Source organism: Coregonus lavaretus, assembly GCF_964263955.1.
Source record: "Coregonus lavaretus genome assembly, contig: HAP1_SCAFFOLD_9115, whole genome shotgun sequence".
Taxonomy (NCBI): Eukaryota; Metazoa; Chordata; class Actinopteri; order Salmoniformes; family Salmonidae; genus Coregonus; species Coregonus lavaretus.
In genome coordinates, this window is record NW_028158721.1 from 1 (window position 1) to 15,602 (window position 15,602).

The 15,602-nt window shown below is 43.7% G+C and overlaps 1 protein-coding gene across 1 annotated transcript; it reads right to left on the minus strand.

Annotated features, from left to right (window-relative positions):
• Positions 1 to 1,987: 1,987 nt before the first annotated feature.
• Positions 1,988 to 15,109, minus strand: LOC311123661 (nck-associated protein 1-like). Its single transcript, XM_084197905.1, has 7 exons — positions 14,983 to 15,109; positions 14,673 to 14,754; positions 14,520 to 14,578; positions 10,840 to 10,985; positions 5,192 to 5,324; positions 2,651 to 2,771; positions 1,988 to 2,119 (listed from the first exon to the last, which is right to left on the minus strand). The coding sequence occupies exons 1-6, from the start codon at positions 15,088 to 15,090 to the stop codon at positions 2,655 to 2,657; spliced, it is 645 nt and encodes a 214-aa protein (XP_084054031.1). The 5' UTR covers positions 15,091 to 15,109; the 3' UTR covers positions 1,988 to 2,119; positions 2,651 to 2,654.
• Positions 15,110 to 15,602: the final 493 nt, after the last annotated feature.

Below are 15,602 nucleotides of genomic sequence, written 5' to 3' on the forward strand. Positions count from 1 at the left end.
GAGAGGAGAGAGAGAGAGAGAGAGAGGAGAAAGGGTGAGAGAGAGAGAGAGAGAGAGAGAGAGAGAGGGAGAGAGGTGAGAGAGAGAGAGAGAGAGAGGAGAGAGAGAGAGCAGAGAGAGAGAGAGAGAGGAGAGAGAGAAAAAGGGTGAGAGAGAGAGAGAGAGAGAGAGAGAGAGAGAGAGAGAAAGGGTGAGAGAGAGAGAGAGGAGAGAGAGAGAGAGAGAGAGAGAGAGAGAGAGAGAGAGAGAGAGAATTTAGAAATTGCTGATCTACTTTTCTTTAAAAGTTAAAACCCATGTAATCTCCAATCAATCGGAGGGCCGAGCATGCCCCATCCACATCGATGGGGCAGTAGTGGAGCAGGTGGAGTGCTTCAAGTTCCTCTGTGTCTACATCAGTAAGGATACATCATGGTCCACACACACCAACACAGTCGTGAAGAAGGCACAACAACACCTCTTCCCCCCCAGGAGGCTGAAAAGACCAGGCATGGTCCTTCTGATCCTCAAAATGTTCTACAGCTGCACCAATGAGAGCATCTTGACTGGCTGCAAATCAAATCAAATCTAATTGTATTTGTGACATGCGCCGAACAGGTGTAGACCTACCATGAATGCTTACTTACAAGCCCTTAACCAACAATGCAGTTCAAGAAATAGAGTTAAGAAAATATTTACTAAATAAACTAAAGTAAAAAAATTACGTCAAAAGTAACACAATAAAATAACAATAACGAGGCTATATACAGGGGGTACTGGTACCGAGTCAATGTGCGGGGGTACAGGTTAGTCGAGGTAATTTGTAAATGTAGGTAGGGGTAAAGTGACTATGCATAGATAATAAACAATGAGTAGCAGCAGTGAACAAAATGGGCCACCCGGACTCTCAACGTAAAGAGTCTGGGTGGCCATTTCATTAATTGTTCAGGAGTCTATGGCTTGGGGTAGAAGCTGTTAAGGAGCCTTTTGGACCTAGACTTGGCACTCCGGTACCGCTTGCCGTGCGGTAGCAGAGAGAACAGTCTATGACTTGGGTGACTTCAGTCTTTGACAATTTTTTCAGCCTTCCTCTGACACACCCTAGTATATAGGTCCTGGAGTTACAAACAATGCGAAAAAACACACAAAAAAAGCACACTCTGCCGCCATTCACCACTTGGTATGTCAACTGCTTGGCATCCGACCGCAAGGCGCTACAGAGGCTAGTGCGTACGGTCCAGTACATCACTGGGGCCGAGCTCCCTGCTATTCAGGACCTCTATACCAGGCGGTGTCAGAGGAAGGCCCTAAAAATTGTCAAAGACTCCAGCCACCTAGTCATATACTGTTCTCTCTGCTACCGCACGGCAAACGGTACCTGGAACCAACAGGAGCCTGAACGTCTCTTTTGACTCATTTTACATTTTAGTCATTTAGCAGACGCTCTTATCCAGAGCGGCTTACAGTTAGTGAGTGAATAAATGTTTCATACAGACTCATCACATACGCTTCTGTTACTGTTTATTATCTATCCTGTTGCCTGGTCACTTTATCCCTTCCTTTATGCACATATCTACCTCAATTACCGCATACTCCTGCACATCGACTCGTACTGTTACCCCGTGTATATAGCCAAGTCATCGTTACTCATTGTGTATTTATTATTACTTTTATTATTTCTCTATTTCCTTTCTCTCTGCATTGTTGGGAAAGGCCCGTACTTAAGCATGTGACTGGCTAGTCCACACCTGTTGTTTACAAAAGCATGTGATGTTTTAGCATGTGCAGGGGCAGGGCCATTGAGGGCTTCCACCATGCTTCGCCATTTTTAAAGTAGTCAAAGTAGGTCAACTAAGTATTTATGACTTGTGTTATTGTTTTTCTATCATTACTCTGTTTTCTCTCTGTGTTGTTGGGAAGTCAGCATTTCACTGTTAGTCTACAGCTGTTGTTTATGAGGCATGTGAAAAGATGTATCGGGAGGAGGGGTGAAAGCACTGACTTGGTGACGATGGCACGGTCCTTCTCTGGCTCTCTGCTCCAGGTTTCTCTCTCTGCACCTCTCCTTCTTCGGCGTCTGTTTCTTCTGCTTCTTATTGCGGGCTGCACTTATGGTCTGGCCACAGTGTTTGGGCAACAACTAATGGGAATACGTGATTAAGAGGACACAGAGAAGAAACAGTATTAGAAGAAACGTTTTCCATTAAAGTGTATTATACATTGCTTTTGAGTAATTTTACTTTTGTCTGCTATGCTGCAACCCCTCAGGAGTCTAAACTAAAATAAACATCCTCACATTGTTTTTCCACCATAGAGAAAAACAACACTCTCACATTACATCACTTCCTCTTCACCTTCTCAGAGTGGCATCTTAGTCTTCAAACTGGCAACACTCTTACATTAAAGCTACAACCTGGGATTTGTTTTGTCAATGGGTAAACATCTAGAATTGAAATGACCGTTGAACAGTCTCCCAGATTTGTTTTTTTGTATCTTTATATTGTGTCTGTATGTGACTAAGGGCAGTGTTATAATATAATTAGAAATACTGTCAATTGCTGCATCAATCTTATAGTTAATTAGTTGTGTGACCTGTATGCTTCCCGCAGATTCCTGGTCATCGAGGTTGCATATCTCGAACACACACACACACACTGACATACACACACACCTGGTCATTGAGGTTGCACTGTTCGGCACAGATCTCTAAGATGACGGAGCTGGTCTGTCTGGCAATTCTCCTCCAGGAAGGTCACACACAGACGCAGGCTCCTCTTCTCAACAGCCTCCGTCTAGACAGAGAAGACATGACAAGACACGACAAGACACGACAAGACACAGACAAGACACGACAAGACACGACAAGACACGACAAGACACGACAATACACGACAAGACACGACAAGACACGACAAGACGCAGACAAGACATGACAAGACACAGACAAGACACAGACAAGACACAGACAAGACACGACAAGACACGACAGACACGACAAGACACGACAAGACACGACAAGACACGACAAGACACGACAAGACAAGACACAGACAAGACAAGACAAGACAAGACAAGACACAGACAAGACAAGACAAGACACAGACAAGACACAGACAAGACACAGACAAGACACGACAAGACACGACAAGACACGACAAGACACGACAAGACACGACAAGACACAGACACAGACACAGACACAGACAAGACACGACAAGACATGACAAGACACGACAAGACACAGACAAGACACAGACAAGACACAGACAAGACACAAAAAGAAACGACAAGACACCACAAGACAAGACACAGACACGACAAGACAAGACAAGACAAGACACGACACGACACAGACAAGACACAGACAAGACACAGACAAGACACAGACAAGACACAGACAAGACACAGACAAGACAAGACAAGACAAGACAAGACAAGACAAGACAAGACACAGACAAGACACAACAAGACAAGACACAGACATGACAAGACATGACAAGACACGACAAGACACGACAAGACACGACAAGACACGACAAGACACGACAAGACACGACAAGACACGACAAGACACGACAAGACACGACAAGACACGGCAAGACACGACAAGACACGACAAGACACGAAACAGCACACTTCCCTCAGACATGACAAGACACGACAAGACACGACAAGACACGACAAGACACGACAAGACACGACAAGACACGGCAAGACACGACAAGACACGACAAGACACGAAACAACAAGACACAGACAAGACACAGACAAGACACAGAGAAGACACGACAAGACACAGACAAGACACAGAAAAGACACAGACAAACACGAAAAGACACGACAAGACACGACAAGACACGAAAAGACACGATACAACAAGACACAGACAAGACATGACAAGACACAACAATACACGACAAGACACGACAAGACACGACAAGACACGACAAGACAAGACACAGACACAGACACAGACACAGACACAACAAGACACGACAAGACACGACAAGACACGACAAGACAAGACACGACAAGACACGACAAGACACGACAAGACACGACAAGACACAGCAAGACACGAAAAGACACGACACACAAGACACAGACAAGACACGACAAGAAACAGACAAGACACGACAAGAAACAGACAAGAAACAGACAAGACACAGACAAGACACAGACAAGACACAGAAACGACAAGACACGACAAGACACGACAAGACACGACAAGACACGACAAGACACGACAAGACACGAAACAACAAGACACAGACAAGACACAGAGAAGACACGACAAGACACAGACAAACACGACAAGACAAGACACAGACAAACACGACAAGACACAGACAAGACACAGACAAGACACAGACAAGACACGACAAGACACGACAAGACACGAAAAAACACGATACAACACGATACAACAAGACACAGACATGACATGACAAGACACAACAATACACGACAAGACATGACAATACACGACAAGACACGACAAGACAAGACACAGACACGACAAGACACGACAAGACACGACACGACAAGACACGAAAAGACACGATACAACAAGACACAGACAAGACATGACAAGACACAACAATACACGACAAGACACGACAAGACACAGACACAGACACGACAAGACACGACAAGACACGACACGACACGACACGACACGACAAGACACGACAAGACACGAAAAGACACGACACACAAGACACAGACAAGACACAGACAAGACACGACAAGACACGACAAGAAACAGACAAGACACGACAAGAAACAGACAAGAAACAGACAAGACACAGACAAGACACAGAAACGACAAAACACAGACAAGACAAGATATGACAAGACATGGAAACAGAGTTATCCCTTAGAGTTATCCCAACAGTAAATCACTGATACTCAGAGAGACTTTGTATTTGTTTTTCTCCTATTGATTGAGATGTTTTACTCACTGGTTAAATTATTAGGGCCAGGAGTTTTTCCTGACCTTACCTGGAAACACTGGGTAAAACTACCCAGAACAGGTTCCCTGGAAAAACTCACGGCCCTAATAATGAAAAATATCAAGGTTATTTAAATTCAGCTGTACAATTTCATATTTATATTCCACTTATGCTTTAACCTATTCCAGTAGTATATGGTTTAACCCATTCCAGTAGTACATAGTAGATTTAGGTCTGACTAGTGTCTCGGTTCTCACCTCTTCTGGACAGAGCTGGTGGAGAGTCTGGTTGAAGTGGGAGCAGGCCAGAGGGAAAGACATGAGGTAACGTTGCATAGAAACCTCCTCACTGCTCTGAGAGAACATCTTCTCAAACACCCGCGGGTAGAAGCTGTGTACAGACACAATCATATTTCCAGTCTTTAGGAGTGAAGGGTTAACACACACCATTATGGTCTGCGTAGGGAATAAGGGTGCAATTTGGGATGCAGCCATGGTGTCACATACATCAGTTCCAGCCTTCACTGGCTCAGAAGTTGTTTTGAGATTGGAGCTAGACAAACACAACCAAAAGGGTGTTTATCGACATGTTGGTTTAAGACGTCAATCGTTCACATGCTGAATTCATCAATGATAAGAGTTGTTCGGTTTTCAGAATACGTGTGTGGCCCACAGTCCCTAGACCAGGGTTCCCCAATAGGCGGCCAGAGGGTGATATTTTTTTCTAAGCCATTTTTATATATATATATATATACAGTGGGGAGAAAAAGTATTTGATACACTGCCGATTTTGCAGGTTTTCCTACTTACAAAGCATGTAGAGGTCTGTAATTTTTATCATGGGTACACTTCAACTGTGAGAGACGGAATCTAAAACAAAAATCCAGAAAATCACATTGTATGATTTTTAAGTATTTAATTTGCATTTTATTGCATGACATAAGTACTTGATCACCTACCAACCAGTAAGAATTCCGGCTCTCACAGACCTGTAGTTTTTCTTTAAGAAGCCCTCCTGTTCTCCACTCATTACCTGTATTAACTGCACCTGTTTGAACTCGTTACCTGTATAAAAGACACCTGTCCACACACTCAATCAAACAGACTCCAACCTCTCCACAATGGCCAAGACCAGAGAGCTGTGTAAGGACATCAGGGATAAAATTGTAGTCCTGCACAAGGCTGGGATGGGCTACAGGACAATAGGCAAGCAGCTTGGTGAGAAGGCAACAACTGTTGGCGCAATTATTAGAAAATGGAAGAAGTTCAAGATGACGGTCATTCACCCTCGGTCTGGGGCTCCATGCAAGATCTCACCTCGTGGGGCATCAATGATCATGAGGAAGGTGAGGGATCAGCCCAGAACTAAACGGCAGGACCTGGTCAATGACCTGAAGAGAGCTGGGATCACAGTCTCAAAGAAAACTATAAGTAACACACTACGCCGTCATGGATTAAAATCCTGCAGCGCACGCAAGGTCTCCCTGCTCAAGCCAGCGCATGTCCAGGCCCGTCTGAAGTTTGCCAATGACCATCTGGATGATCCAGAGGAGGAATGGGAGAAGGTCATGTGGTCTGATGAGACAAAAAAATAGCTTTTTGGTTTAAACTCCACTGGCCGTGTTTGGAGGAAGAAGAATGATGAGTACAACCCCATGAACACCATCCCAACCATGATGCATGGAGGTGGAAACATCATTCTTTGGGGATGTATTTCTGCAAAGGGGACAGGACAACTGCACCATATTGAGGGGAGGATGGATGGGGCCATGTATCGCGAGATCTTGGCCAACAACCTCCTTCCCTCAGTAAGAGCATTGAAGATGGGTTGTGGCTGGGTCTTCCAGCATGACAACGACCCAAAACATACAGCCAGGGCAACTAAGGAGTGGCTCCGTAAGAAGCATCTCAAGGTCCTGGAGTGGCCTAGCCAGTCTCCAGACCTGAACCCAATAGAAAATCTTTGGAGGGAGCTGAAAGTCCATATTGCCCAGCGACAGCCCCAAAACCTGAAGGATCTGGAGAAGGTCTGTATGGAGGAGTGGGCCAAAATCCCTGCTGCAGTGTGTGCAAACCTGGTCAAGACCTACAGGAAACGTATGATCTATGTAATTGCAAACAAAGGTTTCTGTACCAAATATTAAGTTCTGCTTTTCTGATGTATCAAATACTTATGTCATGCAATAAAATGCAAATTAATTACTTAAAAATCATACAATGTGATTTTCTGGATTTTTGTTTTAGATTCAGTCTCTCACAGTTGAAGTGTACCTATGATAAAAATTACAGACCTCTACATGCTTTGTAAGTAGGAATACCTGCAAAATCGGCAGTGTATCAAATACTTGTTCTCCCCACTGTATGTGCCTTCGGAAATTATTCAGACCCCTTGACTTTTTCCACATTTTGTTACGTTACAGCCTTTTTCTAAAATGTATTAAACAAAAAATCTAAACACAATACTCCATAATGACGAAGCGAAAACAGGGTTTTAGATTTTTTTCCAAATGTATCAACAATAAAAAACTGAAAGTATTCTGACCCTTTGCTATGAGACTCAAAATTGAGCTCAGGTGCATCCTGTTTCCATTGATCATCCTTGAGATGTTTCTACAACTTGATTGGAGTCCACCTGTGGTAAATTCAATTGACTGGACATGATTTGGAAAGGCACACACCTGTCTATATAAGGTCCCACAGTTGACAGTGCCTGTCAGAACAAAAACCAAGCCATGAAGTCAAAGGAATTGTCTGTAGAGCTCAGAGACAGGAACACAGTTGCCTCCATCATTCTTAAATGGAAGAAGTTTGGAACCCCCAAGACTCTTCCTAGAGCTGCCGCCCGGCCAAACTGAGCAATCGGGGGAGAAGGGCCTTGGTCAGGGAGGTGACCAAGAACCTGATGGTCACTCTGACAGAGCTCTAGAGTTCCTCTGTGGAGATGGGAGAACCTTCCAGAAGGACAACCATCTCTGCAGCACTCCACCAATCAGGCCTTTATGGTAGAGTGGCCAGATGGAAGCAACTCCTCAGTAAAAGGCACCTGACAGCCCGCTTGGAGTTTGCCAAAAGGCACCTAAAGGACTCTCAGACCAAGATTGAACACTGGGATTTTTGCACCTTCTTCAAGGCAAAACTGCTCCAGCTTCTTCAAGTTGGATGGGTTCCGCTGGTGTACAGTAATCTTTAAGTCATACCACAGATTCTCAATTGGATTGAGGTCTGGGATTTGACTAGGCCATTCCAAGACATTTAAATGTTTCCCCTTAAACCACTCGAGTGTTGTTTTAGCAGTATGCTTAGGGTCATTGTCCTGCAGGAAGGTGAACCTCTGTCCCAGTCTCAAATCTCTGTAAGACTGAAACAGGTTTCCCTCAAGAATTTCCCTGTATTTAGCACCATCCATCATTCCTTCAATTCTGACCAGTTTCCCAGTCCCTGCCGATGAAAAACATCCCCACAGCATGATGCTGCCACCACCATGCTTCACTGTGGGGATGGTGTTATTGGGGTGATGAGAGGTGTTGGGTTTGCGCCAGACATAGCGTTTTCCTTGATGGCCAAAAAGCTCAATTTTAGTCTAATCTGACCAGAGTACCTTCTTCCATATGTCTGGGGAGTCTCCCATATGCCTTTTGGTGAACACCAAACGTGTTTGCTTATTTTTTTTTTAAGCAATGGATTTTTTTCTGGCCACTCTTCGGTAAAGCCCAGCTCTGTGGAGTGTACGGCTTAAAGTGGTCCTATGGACAGATACTCCAATCTCCGATGTGGAGCTTTGCAGCTCCTTCAGGGTTATCTTTGGTGTCTTTGTTGCCTCTCTGATTAATGCCCTCCTTGCCTGGTCCATGAGTTTTGGTGGGCGACCCTCTCTTGGCAGGTTTGTTGTGGTGCCATATTCTTTCAATTTTTTAATTATGGATTTAATGGTGCTCCGTGGGATGTTCAAAGTTTCTGATATTTTTTTATAACCCAACCCTGATCTGTACTTCTCCACAACTTTGTCCCTGACATGGTGCCGCTTGCTTGGTGGTGTTGCAAACTCTGGGGCCTTTCTGAACAGGTGTATATACACTGAGATCATGTGACAGATCATGTGACACTTAGATTGCACACAGTGGACTTTATTCAACTGATTATGTGACTTCTGAAGGTAATTGGTTGCACCAGATCTTATTTAGGGGCTTCATAGCAAAGGGGGTGAATACATATGCACACACCACTTTTCCGTTATTTATTTTTTATAATAAACTAATCCAAATAAAAATAAATTTAAATTACAGGTTGTAATGCAACAAAATACTTGTGCAAGGCGCTGTATAGTGTATATTGAAATGGTATATATAAAATGTTCATTCTTGGACATAAGAGACTGTAAAATCATCATGTAATGAGCTCAAAGTGATGATAATTTAGGAAGTCTGTTCCCAAGTATTTCCATGCATAAATAGAGAGGCATATGTGATCGTATCCCAATGTAATCGGCCCACGGCTGAATGTAATTGGGGAATACTGCCCCATAGACCATATTGGGGACTCCTGTCATAGACCCTGTTGGGGACCCCTACCATAGACCCTGTTGGGGACCCCTACCATAGACCCTGTTGCACATCATTTACAGTAGATCAGATTATTTGTATATACTGTAAGTAATATCTAGGACTAGGTGATAGGCTAGGTAGACGTTTTGCCATATTGCTTTTATCCAATCCCTTCTGATCTACAGAAGTACCAATGGACTAGGGATTAGTGGGGGTAGGGACTAGTTGGGGTAGGGTCTAGTGGGGGTAGGATCTAGAGGGACTAGGGTTTAGTGGGGGTAGGGACTGGGGGGGGTAGTAGGGACTAGCAGGACTAGTGGGGGTAGTGACTATTGGGGGTAGGGACTAGAGGGGGTAGAGACTAGCGGGGGTAGGGTCTAGTGGGGGTAGGGACTAGAGGGGGTAGGGATTAGAGGGGGTAGGGTCTAGAGGGGGTAGGGTCTAGTGGGGGTAGGGACTAGAGGAGTAGGGTCTAGTGGGGGTAGTGACTAGAGGGGTAGGGACTACAAGTGGTAGGGATTAGTGGGGTTAGGGGCTAGAGGGGGTAGGGTCTAGTGGGGGTAGGGACTAGAAGGACTAGTCGGGGTAGGGACTAGAGGGGGTAGGGACTAGAGTGGGTAGGGTTTAGAGGGGGTAGGGACTAGAGGCGGTAGGGTCTAGTGGGGGTAGGGACTAGAGGGGGTAGGGACTAGAAAGACTAGTCGGGGTAGGGACTAGAGGGTGTATGTTCTAGTGGGTGTAGGAACTAGAGGAGGTAGGGACTAGAGGGACTAGAGGAGGTAGGGTCTAGACGGGGTAGGGACTAGAGGGGGTAGGGACTAGTGGTGGTAGGGACTAGAGGGGGTAGGGACTAGAGGGACTAGAGGAGGTAGGGTCTAGTCGGGGTAGGGTTAAGCGGGCATTAGGACTAAAAGGGGTAGGGTCTAGAGGGGGTAGGGACTAGAGGGGGTAGGGACTAGAGGGGGTAGGGACTAAAGGGGGTAGGGACTAAAGGGGGTAGGGTCTAGTGGGGGTAGGGACTAGTGGGAGTAGTGACTAGAGGGGGTAGGGACTAGAAGGGGTAGGGTCTAGTGGGGGTAGGGTCTAAAGGGGGTAGGGACTAGAGGAGGTAGGGTCTAGTGGGGGTAGGGACTAGTGGGAGTAGTGACTAGAGGGGGTAGGGACTAGAGGGGGTAGGGACTAGAGGGGGTAGGGACTAGTGCAGCAGTATTCAAACTTTCTCAGTGGCGAACCCTTTTTTTTTCTCACCAGAATTTCCCAACTGCAATTCCCCCATGACCCAACAAGGGGTCGCAACCATGACTTTCAATACCACTGGAGTAGAGGATGTTTTTTCAATGGGGCCCATTGGGGTAGCAGACTGACCAGAGGATGGAGAGATCTGAGGTTTCGTGAAGCATCTCCTCCACGTTGTCCAACATCTTGGTGTGGAATTGGGTCATGTTCATCACTTTAGCCAGGTCTGGGTAGTCCTTGAGGGAGAGAGGGGCCTTGGACACACTGGTGTAGGTCTGTAACATGACACCCAAAGCCAAAAACGTATATATTTTATATATACAAGTATACTTAAATACACTAAAAATTCAAATAATATACTGTAAATACGAGATGTATTTTTCTAGTATATCTTAAGAATTATGAAAATAATAAAGGGCTAATATTGCACAATCCAGTAAAGCTCTCAGAGACTTCCCCAAGAAGACTCACCTCTGCAAATCGCTGCCAACAGTGTTTCTAGCATGCATTGACTGAGGGAGCTGAATACTTATGCCACGACTATATTTTAGTTATTTTCTTTCTATCAATCTTTTCAAAAGAAATCTATAGAAATCTTCCACTTTGACAGAGTATTTTATGTAGATTGTTAACAAAAAATTACAATTAAAACAACATTTTAATCCCACTTTGTAAGAAAATGTGAATAAATCCAAGGTGTATAAATACTTTTGCAAGGCACTGTCGTTTCAGTGCCAATAATGAGTATTGAAGTAAGAGTGCAGAGAAGGTTGACAATGATAACGATTGTTTATTGCACAGCTGAGAAACATACTTCCTGAGAGTATACTTTAGTGTCGAGTCAAATGTTGCTAATGATGCCGTCAAACAATGGAGTCCGCTTATACTGAACTTTGATCATAAGTTTTATTCATATCACAAGATTTCAGCATAAGTTTACAGACGCCTGCAGTGTCTGGAGAACAGTGTCCCAAAATAATATGTCTGTTCTAACGTTCTTTCTCTCCATCCAGTATATATAATCTTCCCCAAAACATGGGTTGCTCCCTTTACTGTCCAATCCCCTGTCTTCCCTGGGGCGTCACCCTAAAAACGGCTCTCTTTGAACCTAAATAAACATCCCCCCAGGTTCCACTTGAAAACATTAACAAAGTCATAATCTTAATACACTACAATACTTTTTCAAATCTCTAGAAAATATACTCAAGTATACTTTCAAAAACGCATGTGCACAAACATTTGCATACCCCATCATCCTTTTCTGCAGCTGAAGTTTTGATTCATAATATTATATTGTTCCTCATATTTATCTTCTTAAAATGTTTTGATGTTCATTTTCACAAACTGAATAATGTTGTACTTTTAATTACACATTACACATTTTATTGAAATCTTAAATTATTACCATAATGTGAACAACTAAAGTGTGAAATGCCAATGGTGCACAGTTCTCAAAGTTTTGCTTGTAAATTGCTGCTCCAGCCACAACTACTTTGTAAATAGCACGTTAACATTGGCTGAGAAGATGCCTTGGTCAATCAAGGTAGACTTTACATGGCAAATTACAATAGCTAATGTGGTTAATGAGTAGAAGTGTCTTTGTAAAAGTATACTTGAAACATATTAAAAATAAACTTTTTTTGTAAAGACAATACAGGAATTCTAATTCAAATACCATTTTAGTATATTTCTAATGTATGAGAAATAAATATAAAATATACTTAAGGTGTATTCAAAGTATATTTGTTTTGCTCTTTATCTAATACACTAAGAATATACACTGCTCAAAAAAATAAAGGGAACACTAAAATAACACATCCTAGATCTGAATGAATGAAATAATCTTATTAAATACTTTTTTCTTTACATAGTTGAATGTGCTGACAACATAATCACACAAAAATTATCAATGGAAATCAAATTTATCAACCCATGGAGGTCTGGATTTGGAGTCACCCTCAAAATTAAAGTGGAAAACCACACTACAGGCTGATCCAACTTTGATGTAATGTCCTTAAAACAAGTCAAAATGAGGCTCAGTAGTGTGTGTGGCCTCCGCGTGCCTATATGACCTCCCTACAATGCCTGGGCATGCTCCTGATGAGGTGACGGATGGTCTCCTGAGGGATCTCCTCCCAGACCTGGACTAAAGCATCCGGCAACTCCTGGACAGTCTGTGGTGCAACGTGGCGTTGGTAGATGGAGCGAGACATGATGTCCCAGATGTGCTCAATTGGATTCAGGTCTGGGGAACGGGCGGGCCAGTCCATAGCATCAATGCCTTCCTCTTGCAGGAACTGCTGGCACACTCCAGCCACATGAGTCCTTGCATTAGGAGGAACCCAGGGCCAACCGCACCAGCATATGGTCTCACAAGGGTTCTGAGGATCTCATCTCGGTACCTAATGGCAGTCAGGCTACCTCTGGCGAGCACATGGAGGGCTGTGCGGCCCCCCAAAGAAATGCCACCCCACACCATGACTGACCCACCGCCAAACCGGTCATGCTGGAGGATGTTGCAGGCAGCAGAACGTTCTCCACGGCGTCTCCAGACTCTGTCACGTCTGTCACATGTGCTCATTGTGAACCTGCTTTCATCTGTGAATAGCACAGGGCGCCAGTGGCGAATTTGCCAATCTTGGTGTTCTCTGGCAAATGACAAACGTCCTGCACGGTGTTGGGCTGTAAGCACAACCCCCACCTGTGGACGTCGGGCCCTCATACCACCCTCATGGAGTCTGTTTCTGACCGTTGCACATTTGTGGCCTGCTGGAGGTCATTTTGCAGGGCTCTGGCAGTGCTCCTCCTGCTCCTCCTTGCACAAAGGCGGAGGTAGCAGTCCTGCTGCTGGGTTGTTGCCCTCCTACGGCCTCCTCCACGTCTCCTGATGTACTGGCCTGTCTCCTGTTAGCGCCTCCATGCTCTGGACACTACGCTGACAGACACAGCAAACCTTCTTGCCACAGCTCGCATTGATGTGCCATCCTGGATGAGCTGCACTACCTGAGCCACTTGTGTGGGTTGTAGACTCCGTCTCATGCTACCACTAGAGTGAAAGCACCGCCAGCATTCAAAAGTGACCAAAACATCAGCCAGGAAGCATAGGAACTGAGAAGTGGTCTGTGGTCACCACCTGCAAAACCAGTCCTTTATTGGGGGGTGTCTTGCTAATTGCCTATAATTTCCACCTGTTGTCTATTCCATTTGCACAACAGCATGTGACATTTATTGTCAATCAGTGTTGCTTCCTAAGTGGACAGTTTGATTTCACAGAAGTGTGATTGACTTGGAGTTACATTGTGTTGTTTAAGTGTTCCCTTTATTTTTTTGAGCAGTGTACTTAAGTACAGAAAAGTGTCCCAATTTAGATCCTTTAAAATGTATTTAATATACTTAAATGCTAATAAAATACAAATACAATTGATATCAAATGCATTAAATGTATTTAAAATTGTTCCAATTTAGACTATTTTAAATATACTTAAAATATGTTAATGAAGTACGATTTAAATATATAAAAAAAACAAATAATAATCAGCTTGGGACACTATATACACCATCAAGAGTTGGACAAAACAAGACACATTTAAAGGTGCAATGCAGCCATTTCTATCTCAATTTTAAATCATTTATGGGTAACAATTAAGTACCTTACTGTGATTGTTTTCAATTAAAATGGTCAAAAAGAAACACAAATAGCTTCTTATCAAGTGGTCTGAGTGGGAACAGTGTGTTTACAGTGTAGGCTTATAACATGTAACAGTGTGTGATAAATGTAAAGTGTTTATAGGGTAAGTGAAGTCCCATACCTGTAATCTTAACCAGTCCAGTCTCAGAGCCCTGAAGTCAAACTCCTCTCCGTTTTCCACTGTTGAGGGACATGCGGTAGTATCACACATGAAGTAGGCCTAGCATTACATATCAATCGGACACATTATGGATTTCAGATACATTTTGTTTACCTTGCTTGATAGTCAGTGCAGACAGGGTTGAGACAAACGATGTCATCAGGACTGATTCCTCTTCTGGACAGACATACATATTCTACAGGACGGAATAGTCCGAACAGTAAGAAAAGCATTCGCTATGCATTTACAATGGGATAAATGCTTACTTAGACTAAAAACAGCACATACAGTATGATGACGATGAACAACTATTCTGCCTGCCCCTGCAATAATAATGACCCAAGAATAGATCCTTGAGGTACACCACATTGTATTGTGTCTCTATTCAATTCAAGTTCCATACAGTAAGGCTTCCCCCCGGTACCTGTATGGTGTCGTTGAGGAGCAGGGCATCAAACTGGGCCAGGTACTGGATGTGGTAGCGTTGAACCACACGGCTGTACTTAGTCACCAGGGTCCTCAACCTCTCCATGTAGAACAGGAGCTCAGCCATCTGCCTGCAGCACACACATAGAAACACATTAACTACTGACTAGTGTATCAACAGTAGGACTATACATAAACACATTAACTACTGACTAGTGTATCAACAGTAGGACTATACATAAACACATTAACTACTGACTACTGTATCAACAGTAGGACTACACATAAACACATTAACTACTGACTACTGTATCAACAGTAGGACTATACATAAACACATTAACTACTGACTACTGTATCAACAGTAGGACTATACATAAACACATTAACTACTGACTAGTGTATCAACAGTAGGACTATACATAAACACATTAACTACTGACTACTGTATCAACAGTAGGACTACACATAAACACATTAACTACTGACTACTGTATCAACAGTAGGACTATACATAAACACATTAACTACTGACTACTGTATCAACAGTAGGACTATACATAAACACATTAACTACTGACTAGTGTATCAACAGTAGGACTATACATAAACACATTA